General features: G+C 41.3%; 2 protein-coding genes and 1 long non-coding RNA gene across 3 annotated transcripts; 2 read left to right on the top strand and 1 right to left on the bottom strand.

The window, feature by feature from the left end:
- The first annotated feature begins 3,031 nt into the window (after positions 1-3,031).
- LOC145233898 (uncharacterized) lies at positions 3,032-9,480 on the top strand. The gene is made up of 3 exons (XM_080098671.1): positions 3,032-6,765; positions 6,829-9,059; positions 9,125-9,480. Exons 1-2 carry the CDS (start codon positions 3,186-3,188, stop codon positions 6,951-6,953), a joined length of 3,705 nt encoding a protein of 1,234 aa, XP_079954797.1. The 5' UTR covers positions 3,032-3,185; the 3' UTR covers positions 6,954-9,059; positions 9,125-9,480.
- Positions 7,623-8,606, top strand: LOC145210490 (uncharacterized). The gene has a single exon (XM_080079990.1). The coding sequence runs from the start codon at positions 7,623-7,625 to the stop codon at positions 8,604-8,606; it is 984 nt and encodes a 327-aa protein (XP_079936116.1).
- Positions 9,481-10,247: 767 nt separating the features above from the next.
- Positions 10,248-12,848, bottom strand: LOC145208400 (uncharacterized). Its single transcript, XR_013854694.1, has 3 exons — positions 12,082-12,848; positions 10,811-10,898; positions 10,248-10,416 (listed from the first exon to the last, which is right to left on the bottom strand). It is a non-coding gene; the product is annotated as an uncharacterized LOC145208400 (long non-coding RNA).
- Between the last annotated feature and the right edge of the window lie 2,641 nt (positions 12,849-15,489).

The following is a 15,489-nucleotide window of genomic DNA, read 5'->3' as shown; positions in this document are numbered from 1 at the left end:
GAGGACCGGATCCGGCCCGACACCTTTACATTGGTTTATTTGTATTTTTAAAACTTTTTCTAACTTACAATTAATTTTATAAACTGTTGTAATCGGAGCATTTTGCTAAACCGGTACGTGTGTTCTGTGCTGCATCTTATTTGCCAGTAATTGCCGATTTCAATTGATTCCCGCTCTTCCTCAGTGCAACTTGTGTTGTAATCTATTGCGTTGTGTGACGTAACAATCGACTGCCAGTTTTGTGTGATAACGCAACGTGGTTTAGTTCTTTTCGTTGCTGACTTCCATGGAGCACGGTGCTGCGTTGGTTGAATTGGAAATCGTGTCGTGTAAACAATTGTTATTGGTTGGGCCCAAATGTCAATTACATAAAGGGTGAAAGTTAAATGATGTTACTTTGACTGCGATGATCTAATTTGTCATTCTGCCTTACAATATTTATGGGTCCCCTTTCCTGAAGTACGTAAGAACTCACAGTAGCCACGTTTGGAAATTTCCGATAGTTGACGCAACGGAGCCTAGGTTTTTACGGAGACAACAATTGCTGAGTCAGCAATTTGCAAGAATTTGTTGACTCAGTAATTTTTTTACCTAAATTCCCAAACCTGGCTACTGTAAGTTCTTACATTAGTAGCTCTACCTTTAGGCAGTGGCGGCTCGGGCCTAAAAATTGCTTCAAATATTCAGCCTTTACAAAACATATACAGAAAAAAGCCACCTTTCTAGTGTAGGCACGCCTGCCTCGATGACGACTTGTTAAAGGCGGCTACAGTGTTGTAAACTATGATGTTCATTGCAAATTGTTTAGTGAGTCTGATCTTTGCATCTCAATAACAGCTGTCTGATTAACAGCCCCACAGAGTGTCTCTTATTTCTTTGTATTCTTGAGTAAACGTTTAAAGGCGAACGATTAAATCAGCTTCCACATCCCCAAAGGGAGAAAAATAGAAGAAAATAGACTACCAGATGACTAAAAATAGTCTATGAATAGACCCAGAATTCACCGGCGACAAAGTCGAAAATAAGCTATATATAGTAGAGCAAAATATTGGCTATTGCGTGAAACCTTTTTTCCTTTAAGTTATAGAATTCATTTTATGGCAAAGGTGCAATTTATAAAGTCATATCGACCGAGCTGCTATGCTTCTTCTCAAGTACGCGCGGCTGTGTTCTACTTTAAACTTGAAACGGAAACGACAGTATAAACAAGAGGCAGTATGCGTAATGATGAACAAACACCTTATGTTTGTGCAGAACATTCTAGAATAACAAAATGACTCAAAATATCTTATGACTTGTATGAGAACGGAAATACCAACACTTACATCCAGTTATAAAGAGGTTAAACACTTCCCCTACATGCTGTGCAACATTATTGCAAACAACATGCTAACGTTAAACATAAACTTTGTGCACATTAATATCATGACCGCTACACTAGTTGGCCATTGTTTTTGTAGCAGGTGTATTTTATCACTTCTTTGCACTTTAATTCAGTTATTTATTACAAAGGTTAGTCGTGACTTTTCGAAGTGTTAGATACACTACTTAATTCAATGATAACTGCAAAAACTGAAGCCCACTTGCAGTCATTGTATAAACTTACGAATGGCTTTCAAAATACATAAATTTAAAGATGGTAAAATAATTCTTTAAATGTACTCACTGTCGAACTTAAGAATGTGGTACACGGGTTTGACTTTGAAACACACAAAAGACGCGAAACAGACAACACATCTACCGCTACGTCACCGGTGGAGCTACTCGAGCTACAGCTCCTTGTCACCTATTAGCTTTTCCAAGTGCGCATGCGCACAACTGTTAAATGTCATAAAACTGGAGCTGTGAAGCGCACAGCTCCACCACAGATAACTTAATAATGCCATACATTTTTTTTAATGAAAAAATTGCCTATCAGAGCAGAAATTATGCTTCTTAAATATTGATAAAGAATACAGAAATTATGTAGCCTAACTTAGAATGAAAATTATCTGTAATTTTATGGCGAGAATATTAAGTAAAATTATCTAAAGATGCTGCAGCTCCGCAAACCCTATACACGAGCCGCTACTGCTTTTAGGAATCGCGTTTCAATTCTCCCCTCGTGTGGCGTTCCGAGCTAAAACCGAGACGCCGCAGCGTAGTTTTCAAGTCGTTTCAGGCAATGGACCACCAGTTTTATCCATGGTTTTGTGAACCAGTCATTGTCGATAAAGAAAGCATCCACAAGACGGATATTGGCTTAGAATACGTTCCTACACAACAGACATTTGATAAGTGATATTAAACAATTGACAGCTACTGTTACATCGCCTTGTACATATGTTTATGTTTTCTGTGTTTCCCGCCAGTAGTCTTGATTCCTGTGTATGACGCAGTGTTGTGCCACCTGCAACATTGTTTGTCACACTATCGGTGATTGTGATGTCACAACTTTGGCATTGTTTATTGGTATCACGTCTTGTAGGCGAGACCGCCTCGTGTTTATTAGTGAATGGAACTTACAGCGTCTGCATGCGTTTTTTAAACTGGTCAATTATGTTTGTTTTTTGTGTAACGAACAGGAAAATTATGCTGTTTAGAAACTGAATCGTCCAATGTTTGACTTGAATATTTAGTGATCGGTAAGCATATGTTAAACCTTGTTGTTAAACTTTTGGATTTGAATTTATGTGAAACCTGTATTCAGACGTGAATTCCGCCGTCGTCCAACCCGTGTTATTCTGAACCGAACTGTGTTATTCCGGTAAGATTATTGTTGCTTAAAGTTTGCCGTCCGTCACTAGTGTGATTAAGTGATGTTTATGTGTGATGTTATTAGATGCTGTGTTTACACCTTCTACTGATCGCTTGAATTTAAACGACTCCAGTCCTCTAATAGTTTGGTAAGCGTAAATGTCATTGAAATTCGACTTTTGTTGCCTTGTCTTAATTTGAACGTTTTTTTTGCAGAAACCGCCTTTTGACCCTTGTACTTGCCGTGCTGCCGTACTCTCGAGCGCCATCTATCGGCCATATTGTAGAATAAAAGAGTTCGTTATATAGCTCTTGGCGTCTTGGAGTTTGAGCGCAAGGAAAGGCGCGTTAAAGACAGTTTTAGGACACAAGCGATCGCCCCTGCTGTGCTGTCTGGAGGCGCATGGAGTCACGCCTCGGAAAGTTGCCGAAAAGCGGCCAGGGTACGGATGCGCGTAGCTCGCTTGTCGCGACAGCAACTCGACGAAGATGTCGCCTTAGAGACCCAACAAGCTGACATGCAAGCCGCTTTCGCTAAGCAGCAGGCCGCAATCGATGCCAAACGAAGAATAAAAAATAGGGACAATGAAGTCGCGTTGGCCGAAGCTGAGGTCCTTGCTTGGGACGAGGAGTTGGAGAACGAAGGTAGACCGGTCGTCCACAAACCACAGATTAATGACTTGTCGCCACCGGTTGCATCACTTGGCAATTGTTCCAGGGAGCCCGTGTATTCTCCACCACGGTCATCCGCTGTGGCCCAGACTCCGACAAATCCCGTAAAAATGTCACGCCCGCAAATTTCGAAAATGGATATAAAGCCTATACTCGCTCCTGCTGTTGTTCCACCTGTCGAAAGGTCGCGTACCGATTCCGACCCCTATCCTCCATACATGAACAAACCGCGTGCTTCTTCCCCGCCTCGATGTGCTCCCGACACCGATTTCGTTCAACAACAAATAGTCCTGCCTCAGCCGGCCATCAAGAAGTTCGACGTCGACCCGTTGAACTACTGGTCGTTTGTTCGAGCCATTGAGTCGCATGTTCACCGCAGAACAAAATCTGAAGAATCGCGACTGGTTTGCTTGCTCCAATACTGTGAAGATTCTGTTGCAGACAAGCTCGAAATCTACAGCAAGGATACAGTCTCTGGTTACTCAAAGGCGCGTTCCCGACTGCATTATGATTACGGTCAACCACATATTGTTGCCAATGCTTGCGAACGCCGGTTAAAGCTTTTTCCGCCCGTTAGACAAGGTCGACCAAAGGAACTTATGGATTTTTCTGACTTGCTTGAAAAATGCCGTAGTTCTCTGGAAGACATCCAAGAGTTCGCAAGTTTAAACTCACTAGATACGTTGAAGCAACTCATCCGGAAACTTCCATTTCAGTATCGAGAGAGATGGGTGGAACACTCTTTCCAGGTGCTTGAGGAAACCGGGAGACAAGCTGGATACCTTGTGTTTACAAGTTTCGTTGTGCGGTGCGCCCGTGTTGCCAATTCACTGTTTGGGTCCGAAGCGGTCTACGAAGTCGTGCGCGAAAAAACGCCAATCGAGCCAAAACGGAGTTCAAGAGCCGCTACGTACAACATCTCATCATCAAAGTTTAATAGGGCACGTTCTGACACACCACCTGTTCCCGCTCCGTGTTGTGTCTGTTGTAAACTGTCACATGATTTGTCGACGTGCCCGGACTTCGACAAAATGACCTTACAAAAACGTCGCGAGGTTGTAACCTCTAATGGCCTTTGTTTCAAATGTCTCTGTTCAGGGCATCGTTGCGGGAATTGTCCCTGTCGAGAATCGTGCTCCGTTGAAGGTTGCATTAGCACCTTTCATCATACGAAGCTGCATGGTGCATTTCAAAGGAAACAGGTCGTCGGAAATGCTGAGAACCCTGTCATGGAAACGACTACCCAAACGGTTTCTAGTATGAAGGCGTCCACCAATAACTGCGGAGTCTACCTCAACGTCGTGCCGGTGACGGTCAGACATAACGGTATCGAGGTAAATACGTATGCCTTCCTGGATCAAGGGTCTACTTCAACATTTTGCGAACAACGACTAATTGACAAACTCGGCCTACAGTGTAAGGGTCGAAAAATATGCTTAAGCACGCTTACCGATCAATCTAGAGTGTATCAAGGTTCCACGATCTCTTTCACTGTTACTCCGCTTGGTGGAGGAAAGCCTCTGGTCCTTAACGAAGTTCTGTCTATTGATAAAATTCCTGTATCGCCAAATTGCTTCCCTACGCCAAATGTTCTTCACAAATATCCACATCTCCAAAATCTAAACCTGCCTCATTTGGAAGGAGGAACAGTCACGATTCTCATAGGCGCTGATGTTCCTGCAGCCTTTAACGTGCTGTGTACGCGTTCAGACCCACAGGGGGGTCCGTGTGCTGTAAAAACCCCTCTTGGCTGGTCACTCTTTGGTCCTACATTTGATTCGTCCGCTACAGATGAGGCTCACGTTCGATACATGAAAGTGGCTCGGGTCATGCACCAACAGGAGGTCAAGTGTCTGTGGGAAAACGAATTTAGTGACGGGACCTCGGTATTCGATGCGCCTACATCCAGAGAAGATCGGATGGCATACGACTTAATGAAAAGGTCTGTCAAACACCGCGATGATCATTTTCAACTTCCGTTGCCGTGGAAGGCTGGGGTAGAAACGCTACCAGCCAGCCGCACAATGGCTGACAAACGTCTGGCCAGTTTAAAAGGACGGTTGTTGCGCAACGAAGACCTCTGTAAAAGGTATGTAGATACAGTGCAGACCTACATATCAAGGGGCTATGCGGAAGAGGTCCCTGAAAAGGAAATATCTATTGGCAAGCACATCTGGTATTTACCACACCATCCCGTGTTTAATCCCCATAAGCCGGACAAGCTGCGTGTTGTTTTCGACTGTGCTGCTCAGAGTAAAGGAGTCTCCCTTAATGACAGTCTTATGCAGGGTCCTGACTTAGTGAATAACTTGGTAGGAGTTCTGACCCGTTTTCGAACACATCCCGTTGCCCTAATTGCCGACATTGAGGCAATGTTCCATCAGGTGCGCGTGGAACCAACTGATCGCGATGCTCTCCGTTTCCTGTGGTGGCCTGATGGGAATTTGACCTGCTCCCCGACACCTCATCGGATGAAAGTGCACTTGTTTGGCGCGACATCGTCCCCTAGCTGCGCTTCTTTCTGTTTAAGGCAAACTGCGGAAGAATTTGGCAGTGACTTCGACAGTCGTGTTCGTTCGACTGTTCTACGTAATTTTTACGTTGATGATTGTCTAACATCTGTTGACAGTGCAGATGTAGCGATTGTTGTTCGTCAACAGCTAAAGGATCTTTTATCCAGAGGAGGATTTCGCCTTACGAAGTGGCTTTCTAACGAAACTCTGGTTTTAGACTCGATTCCCGAGGATGATCGTGCGAAGATTGTAAAATTACACTGCCTTGACGACACGACGCAGCAACGAGTTCTCGGGGTGCATTGGTCCGCGTTCGATGATGAATTTGAGTTCAAAATTGAACTACCGAGGAGGCCACATACGCGCAGAGGAATTCTCTCGACTGTCAGTTCACTATACGATCCACTGGGATTTGTTGCTCCTGTGGTTTTAACTGCAAAATTGCTACTGCAGGAATTGTGTAAACTGCAGTTGGATTGGGATGATGATATTCCTGAAATGGTTTCATGTCAATGGAAAAAATGGCTCGACGACCTTCCGAATTTGCGTGACGTTGCCATCCCACGCTGTTTTAAGACATTGGTCTTAAGGGCACCACTCACATACGAGCTGCATCATTTTGCCGACGCTTCGAGGTTAGCATACGGCGCTGTGTCATACATGCGAATCGAAGACCGGAACAGAGCAGTCAAATGCTCATTTCTTATTGGAAAATCCAGACTGGCTCCGCTGAGTACCACGACAATCCCGCGACTTGAATTGACCGCCGCTGTGCTTGCTGCAAAACTTGATCGCTTGATGAGAAAGGAACTGGACTTGCCAATTACCCGTTCAACCTTCTGGAGTGATTCCACTGCTGTTTTACATAGCATTCGTAACGCTACGAAACGTTTCCCTGTGTTTATAGCCAACCGTTTGGCCGAGATAGAGAGGTTGACTGACGTTTCTTGCTTCCAACTAAAGAAAACCCTGCAGACGATGCTTCCAGAGGATTACCTGCCACATCTTTCGTCGGGTCATGTCGTTGGTTAAAAGGGCCGTCGTTCCTTTTTGAGCCTGAAGAAAATTGGCCTGTGCAATCAGTTCCAACCCCTGAACTTCCCGCAGAATTTAAGCCTCTTATCGAAAGGACTGCTGGGTCCTTTGCAGTCGATGTTTCAAGATCGACTTTTCCTGTTGATCGCATTGTCGATCATTACTCAAATCTGCATCGGCTAAAGAAAGCAGTGGCTTGGTTGATCAGATTTAAGGCTTATCTGAGTCCTGGGATCAGACAGTCAATCAAACGCACTGCTCTTGATGTGTGTGAACTTGAAAATGCTGAATTGGAACTTGTCAAGTATGTGCAACGGAAACACTTCGGCTCACTGCTATCGTCTTTGACTCAACGAGGCTGTCCGAAAAGGTCCGATTGCAGTTCCGCAGTGTACAAGCTAAACCCTATCCTCAAAGATCAACTCATGCGTGTTGGAGGGCGCTTAGCAAAGGCTCCTGTTGACTACAATTCTGCCTGATTCTTCACATCTTACTGACCTATTGATTCAGGCGCACCATGAAAGCGTAGGACACTCTGGTTTAGCGCACACTTGGACATCTATTAGAAAAAAATACTGGATTGCAAAGGGCGGCGTTGCAGTTCGTCGCGTTCTTGGAAGATGTTTGCCCTGTCGTCGTCGCAGTGCTAGACCCGGACAGCAAATAATGGCTGATCTACCACCGGCCCGTCTTGGTGTTGCTGAACCTCCGTTCTCAAATGTCGGAATTGATTATTTTGGACCATTTTTGGTGAAACAAGGGCGCAGTGAAATTAAACGGTACGGCTGCATATTCACTTGTCTTACAATCCGTGCTGTACACTTGGAAGTCGCCCACAGTTTGTCTACCGATTCGTTTATTGCTGCTTTTCGTCGTTTCATCGGGCGCCGTGGAGCACCCGTTCACGTCTACAGCGATAACGGTACAAACTTTGTTGGCGCAGAGCGCATCCTGCGAGAGTCACTACGAGCCTGGAACCAGTGTCAAATTACTGAATTTCTCCACCAGAAAGGAACGTCGTGGACTTTCAATCCCCCTGCTGCGAGCCACATGGGTGGTGCATGGGAACGGATGATACGGTCTGTTCGCCGAATCCTGTCTTCAATTACGTCCTCCCAAGTGATGACTGACGAAGCTTTGGAGACATTGCTTGTGGAAGCTGAGGCTATAATCAATTCTAGACCCCTGATACCTGTGAGGTTTGATCACAGGGATGAAGAGCCGCTGACCCCGAATCATCTGTTGCTGATGAGAAGTTCCCCGAATATGCCACCGACAATTACCGATGAGAAGGACTGCTACACAAGACGTCGGTGGCGGCAAGTACAGTTTCTAGCCGACCAGTTCTGGCGCCGATTTGTGCAGGAGTACTTGCCCGCCGTTGCTACTCGTTCCAAATGGCACGAGAGCCAGCCGAACTTTAAGGAGGACGACATCGTTCTACTGGTGGACGATTCCAAATGCCGTTCAAAGTGGTTGATCGGCCGTGTTGTCCACACTTATCCCGACGAATCTCAAAGAGTACGCACTGTGCTTGTACGGACGAGCGGTGGTGTGCTTCAACGGCCGATCGCCAAGCTTTGCCGCATCGTTGATTCTGACGAGAGCTTAACACCGACCTCACCGAGCATTCGCAGCTCGGACTGCTAGATGGAAGACGAATTGAGTTTTCACAACAGAAACTGTCCGACAAGAAATCATCGCCTCATTGCGATGCACGCGCGATTGGCGATGTTGTTTTTGAAAAAATGTGTCACGTTGCTCCCACATTTGGGTGGGAGTGTTATATCGCCTTGTACATATGTTTATGTTTTCTGTGTTTCCCGCCAGTAGTCTTGATTCCTGTGTATGACGCAGTGTTGTGCCACCTGCAACATTGTTTGTCACACTATCGGTGATTGTGATGTCACAACTTTGGCATTGTTTATTGGTATCACGTCTTGTAGGCGAGACCGCCTCGTGTTTATTAGTGAATGGAACTTACAGCGTCTGCATGCGTTTTTTAAACTGGTCAATTATGTTTGTTTTTTGTGTAACGAACAGGAAAATTATGCTGTTTAGAAACTGAATCGTCCAATGTTTGACTTGAATATTTAGTGATCGGTAAGCATATGTTAAACCTTGTTGTTAAACTTTTGGATTTGAATTTATGTGAAACCTGTATTCAGACGTGAATTCCGCCGTCGTCCAACCCGTGTTATTCTGAACCGAACTGTGTTATTCCGGTAAGATTATTGTTGCTTAAAGTTTGCCGTCCGTCACTAGTGTGATTAAGTGATGTTTATGTGTGATGTTATTAGATGCTGTGTTTACACCTTCTACTGATCGCTTGAATTTAAACGACTCCAGTCCTCTAATAGTTTGGTAAGCGTAAATGTCATTGAAATTCGACTTTTGTTGCCTTGTCTTAATTTGAACGTTTTTTTTGTAGAAACCGCCTTTTGACCCTTGTACTTGCCGTGCTGCCGTACTCTCGAGCGCCATCTATCGGCCATATTGTAGAATAAAAGAGTTCGTTATATAGCTCTTGGCGTCTTGCAGTTTGAGCGCAAGGAAAGGCGCGTTAAAGACAGTTTTAGGACACAAGCGATCGCCCCTGCTGTGCTGTCTGGAGGCGCATGGAGTCACGCCTTCCGATAACAAAAGACAGCGCAACAGCTGAACGAAATTGTGGGAAGTGTTTTTTTTTAATATGTTGAAAGTGCGTTGTAAATAGTTAAACCTTCAACACGAACTTATCCAACCGGCAAGTGTCACTAGAGAGTAATTTACAAGCTCTAAACTCTGTAGTGCAGATTTATAAAAAAAATTCTCGAAATTGATAAAAAGGAACTAACAACGTTAGGATAAAGGACGAGCATCTTTTTAATGCATGGAAACTTAGACCTAGTTCAATTTTAACTACTCTGTTCCATCTTCAGTAACTTTCGATAACTTGGAAGTTTGAGATATCTTTATTTTTTTACTATTCACTAAAGATGAACGTTCATCTGAACACTAAAGATGAACGTTCATCGGTACCGAACATTCGATCTGACGAATTTATTTTGCCAAATTAGCATTGATTGAAAAAATAGTAGCTTAATCTATTAATTTGTGCATTGTTTCATAAAGAATAACAACCGTCGTTGTGTAGACTGCTTTCGAACGATTTTACGGTTACAATAAGCCCGTGAAATCACATTTACAGTTTTAAACAGTACATTTTATTGGCCAAGCTATCCAGAGTTTTCGTTTTGTTTAAAAATCAACATGTAAAAAGTCAAAACCAAGCTTTTGTTAAACAAAAACTTTAGTACTTTGCCAACTTTTTATTGACGATAACAAAGCAACGATCAAAACGACAATTTGAACAAAAAGTTGTTGAATTCCGTATTGATCGATTTTTCTGTTTGTCGCATTCTTTATTTTCCCAGCCAGCATTGGTTTTTCAGTGTTTCTTTGCAATGAAAGCACAGAGCTGTAAGTAAAATACATTCATGTTAGGGTGGTAAAAAGACCTGCCCCGAACCCAAAAAGTATACGATTAGGGCACAAACCAAAAGTGCGGACCTGAAACCCGAACCCTATAAGCAAAGTCAGGCCCGAATTAAGCCTCATTTATTATAAATTCGAACCCAAGTCCAGATCAACCTACAACTCCGGTTAATGTTAAAAAAATATTCATTATCCAACTACAGTACATGTTTCTGGGGATTAATATTGTTCCTAAATACTTTATTGTAATATTGAATAATTGTCACTAATACTTTATGTAGCTAAGTTTGGCAAAAAGTTTTGTAAGTTGTCTTTCCATTTTCCCAGCTTAGAAACACAATGATTGAAAATTCGATTACGGAATTTTTCTAACTTACTTTTTCTCACTTTTTCCCAATTGTTGCAGTTGAATGCAGGGGTACTTGCGTCGCTAACACAAAACTTTGAGCACATGTTATTGACGCTCTGTTAAAACAAATTGAGTTTATTGCAGCACATGATTTGTTTTTGTACAAGTTTATTTTACATGTCATGTCAAATGCCTTTGTAAAGAAAGCGTTAGAATATATGTTGTCGAACAAACACATATTTTTAGGTGTTTTATATTGCTGCTTGTTAAATTCCGTTATGACTTTAATTGCGAAACGTATGTTGTTGCAAGTAACACATAGTATGCAGGCCCGTTGAAGTTATCATACTGAATCAGCTGGTTACTAAGCATTTCCACATGACAAAATACACACGTTTGGAGGCGAAGCCGTCGAATGTCAAATCACAAGCATCGTTGCCTGCCTCATATGCATATTTAGCCCGTATAATACTGTACGTTTGCCGTGATAGCTAGTCTGAATCAACGCTTCACGGCTGATCCCAGTTGGAATGTTTTGTTAAGCTAGACTACATGCTCAAGTAACTGCCACCATTGGTTATTTGAAAAATCATGATCGCACTTATTTACTTTAGAACGAAATGTTTAACGTATGTTGCATTTGTTTAAATAACCCTTACTTGGCTTAATGCATTTTGAATCCTCTTTGAGCTGAAAAGCAACACGCTCCATGTATGCAAAGCATCTTAAAAGGTTTTGCGTCACGTTGGCTTTGCTTTTTTATTACTAACCGTAGTGTGACAATTTTTTATCGCAAGTTAATATTTTTTAACTTTAGACGTAGCTTTAAACCAGCGGTTCCCAAACTGGGGTCCGCGGTCCTTTAGGGGTCCGTGAGGAAATTTTGGGGGAACCGCGAAGCGGTTGAAGTAATTCTATAATCTTATTTAGCGTTAGTTTGTGCCACTAAATCAGTTTAAATCAAAGTAGAATTGATAATCGACTGTCTCCATTGCTAAACAATTGCCTTTATTGAATGACAACTATCAAAAAATGCAATTGTTCGCGCACAATTGTAATGTTTTTGTCCTGTTTGTGATGTCACATGCTGTCTTTGGATAATTGTTAAGCGCAATTTTGCATTACTAGCTAAAATCCTGCAATCAACTTTCGTTTGTGTGAAATGCACATTTAGGCTTAAGGAACGCGAGCCCTCGAAATAGTGGCGAAGGGACCGTTTTGAAAAAAATATGAAAAAGTTTGGGAACCACTGCTTTAAACTGTTGTTATTGATTTACAGTAAACATAACTATAACTTACCAACACAGCATTGGTACAAGACCACTAAAACCGCTAGGTAACAGAAAATCAATGCACGAGTCATTCTGCAAAGGTTACTATGTCTCACAATAAGCAAGGTGCTTTAATCTGGAACTTATATAACCCCTTGGAACTTTTTTTTCCTTTTTCGCGTTGCTTAGAATTGATGGTGCTTTGCAAGCAACGACTTTTTTGACCAATGTATGACAAGTTGAGACAGTGCACTGTTCGACCTATGATAGGCAGCTCAGAGTTGCAAGTCGGGCCGGGTTGGGGCTAAGGTATTTGTGATAAAACGGGCCTGCCTTTACGTTCCGTGTCCGCCAATTTTGTTAAATAAAATCACTAAGCTAAGTAACAAGTCTCTGGCTCTGACCAAATGCCCACCATACTCTAAAACGTATTGTTTACCTCATTGTCTACTATTGTTCATTGTCTTTGTTGTCTTTCTTTTTATTCTTTCTCATCCTTTGTTGCAAGGCTTTCGTGGATAGGCCTGTCAATCAAAATTTCAGGCCTAAACGGGCTTCTCAAAAACGTTTCGGGTTCGGGCCCAGATTTCAGGCCCCCTTGCAACTCTGAGGCAGCTGCACTGACAAGACCTTGATGGGTCGAAACATTGTGTACAGTCTGCAGTATATTAACTTATGTTTAAGTAATCCAATAAACGCAGGGTCGCTAAATGCGCTTTAACCACACCTAACAAAGAAAAACAAATAAATATCCCTAGCCTAGCCCACTCGAAAAAACGGGTGGTTAAATAACAAATAAGCTATAGCCTACTATAGTATGGGATAGGCTATATAACCCTGATAGGTTATTGTAAAAAAATCTTACTGTAATAAACAGTCAGCGATCACATAAAGCATTTTTTGTACGTGTATGTTGCACGTCTTCGTTGTTTTTACATACGTTATAGGCAGGGTTGCCATACCGTCCTCATTTCTAAGACACACAACGTAGTTTCGACGTTCGGAACCAATTTTTTTACACAAAGTAAATGTTGTGGGAAAGTTTGCCAACGAACGTCAACAAATCACGTCTTGCTACAGTTTTTGTTACGTAATACATGACGTTGAAATTTGGTAAAACCTAACGTCAGGCAAAAACATTCATACAACCTTTCCAGACGTGTTTCAAAGCGTGAAAAAAACGTATTTTGTTGACGTTTGAAGAAAACCTGTGTGCAACTATATTTGACGTAATTTTAAACGTTTTATTGACGTTTCATCTGAACGTTGCAACAAACTAAAATAAAACTGTTTTTGAACGTCATACGTGACGTGGAGTTCACGTTTGTTTCTGACGTCAAATTTAACTTGTGTACAACCGTTTTCGACGTCATTTTAAACGTTTCATTAACGTTCTTTACTAACGTTGCAACAAACTGCAATACAACTTTGTTAAAACGTCATATGTGACGTAGAATTGACGTTTGTCTCTGGCGTCAAATTTAACTTGTGTACAACCGTTTTCGAAGTCATTTTAAACGTTTTATTAACGTTGTTAAGTAACGTTGCAACAAACTGCAATACAACTATTTTAAAACTTCATACGTGACGTAGAATTCACGTTTGTCACTGACGTCAAATTTAACCAGTTTACAACCGTTTTCGAAGTCATTTTAAACGTTTTATTAACGTTCTTTTGTAACGTTGCAACAAACTGCAATACAACTTTGTCAAAACGTTATATGTGACGTAGAATTCACGTTTGTCTCTGACGTCAAATTTAACTTGTGTACAACCGTTTTCGACGTCAGTTTAAACGTTTCATTAACGTTGTTTAGTAACGTTGCAACAAACTGCAATAAAACTATTTTAAAACGTCACATGTGACGTAGAATTAACGTTTGTCTCTGACGTCAAATTTAACTTGTGTACAACCGTTTTCGACGTCATTTTAAACGTTTTATTAACGTTGTTTAGTAACGTTGCAACAAACTGCAATAAAACTATTTTAAAACTTCACATGTGACGTAGAATTCACGTTTGTCTCTGACGTCAAATTTAACTTGTGTACAACCGTTTTCGACGTCATTTTAAACGTTTTATTAACGTTCTTTACTAACGTTGCAACAAACTGCAATACAACTTTGTTAAAACGTCATATGTGACGTAGAATTGACGTTTGTCTCTGGCGTCAAATTTAACTTGTGTACAACCGTTTTCGAAGTCATTTTAAACGTTTTATTAACGTTGTTAAGTAACGTTGCAACAAACTGCAATACAACTATTTTAAAACTTCATACGTGACGTAGAATTCACGTTTGTCACTGACGTCAAATTTAACCAGTTTACAACCGTTTTCGAAGTCATTTTAAACGTTTTATTAACGTTCTTTTGTAACGTTGCAACAAACTGCAATACAACTTTGTCAAAACGTTATATGTGACGTAGAATTCACGTTTGTCTCTGACGTCAAATTTAACTTGTGTACAACCGTTTTCGACGTCAGTTTAAACGTTTCATTAACGTTGTTTAGTAACGTTGCAACAAACTACAATACAACTATTTTAAAACGTCATATGTGACGTAGAATTCACGTTTGTCTCTGACGTCAAATTTAACTTGTGCACAACCGTTTTTGACGTCAGTTTAAACGTTTTTTTAACGTTGTTTAGTAACGTTGCAACAAACTGCAATAAAACTATTTTAAAACGTCACATGTGACGTAGAATTGACGTTTGTCTCTGACGTCAAATTTAACTTGTGTACAACCGTTTTCGACGTCATTTTAAACGTTTTATTAACGTTGTTTAGTAACGTTGCAACAAACTGCAATACAACTATTCTAAAACGACATATGTGACGTAGAATTGACGTTTGTCTCTGACGTCAAATTTAACTTGTGTACAACCGTTTTTGACGTCAGTTTAAACGTTTTGTTAACGTTGTTTAGTAACGTTGCAACAAACTGCAATAAAACTATTTTAAAACGTCACATGTGACGTAGAATTCACGTTTGTCTCTGACGTCAAATTTAACTTGTGTACAACCGTTTTCGACGTCATTTTAAACGTTTTATTAACGTTGTTTAGTAACGTTGCAACAAACTGCAATAAAACTATTTTAAAACGTCACATGTGACGTAGAATTAACGTTTGTCTCTGGCGTCAAATTTAACTTGTGTACAACCGTTTTCGACGTCAGTTTAAACGTTTTATTAACGTTGTATAGTAACGTTGCAACAAACTGCAATACAGCTATGCTAAAACGACATATGTGACGTAACCCTGATATAACCCTGATAGGTTTATTGTAAAAAAATTCTTACTGTAATAAACAGTCAGCGATCGCATAAAGCATTTTTTGTACGTGTATGTTGCACGTCTTCGTTGTTTTTACATACTTTATTTTACATATATTTATGTATCCCTAAATTAAACATTATTTTGTAAGATTACCG

Source organism: Phallusia mammillata, chromosome 1, assembly GCF_965637545.1.
Source record: "Phallusia mammillata chromosome 1, kaPhaMamm4.hap1.1, whole genome shotgun sequence".
NCBI lineage: Eukaryota > Metazoa > Chordata > Ascidiacea > Phlebobranchia > Ascidiidae > Phallusia > Phallusia mammillata.
Note: the sequence above shows the minus strand (reverse complement) of the source record. Positions and strands in the feature narration are given on the sequence as shown.

What these genes read in the sequence shown, in the direction of transcription:
- LOC145233898 (XM_080098671.1), top strand. Translation starts at nt 3,186, where the DNA reads ATGCGCGTAGCTCGCTTGTCGCGACAGCAACTCGACGAAGATGTCGCC. An exon ending in TACCCGTTCAACCTTCTGGA is followed by an intron (nt 6,766 to 6,828) that starts GTGATTCCACTG and finishes CTGTGTTTATAG; the next exon opens with CCAACCGTTTGGCCGAGATA.
- LOC145210490 (XM_080079990.1), top strand. Translation starts at nt 7,623, where the DNA reads ATGGCTGATCTACCACCGGCCCGTCTTGGTGTTGCTGAACCTCCGTTC.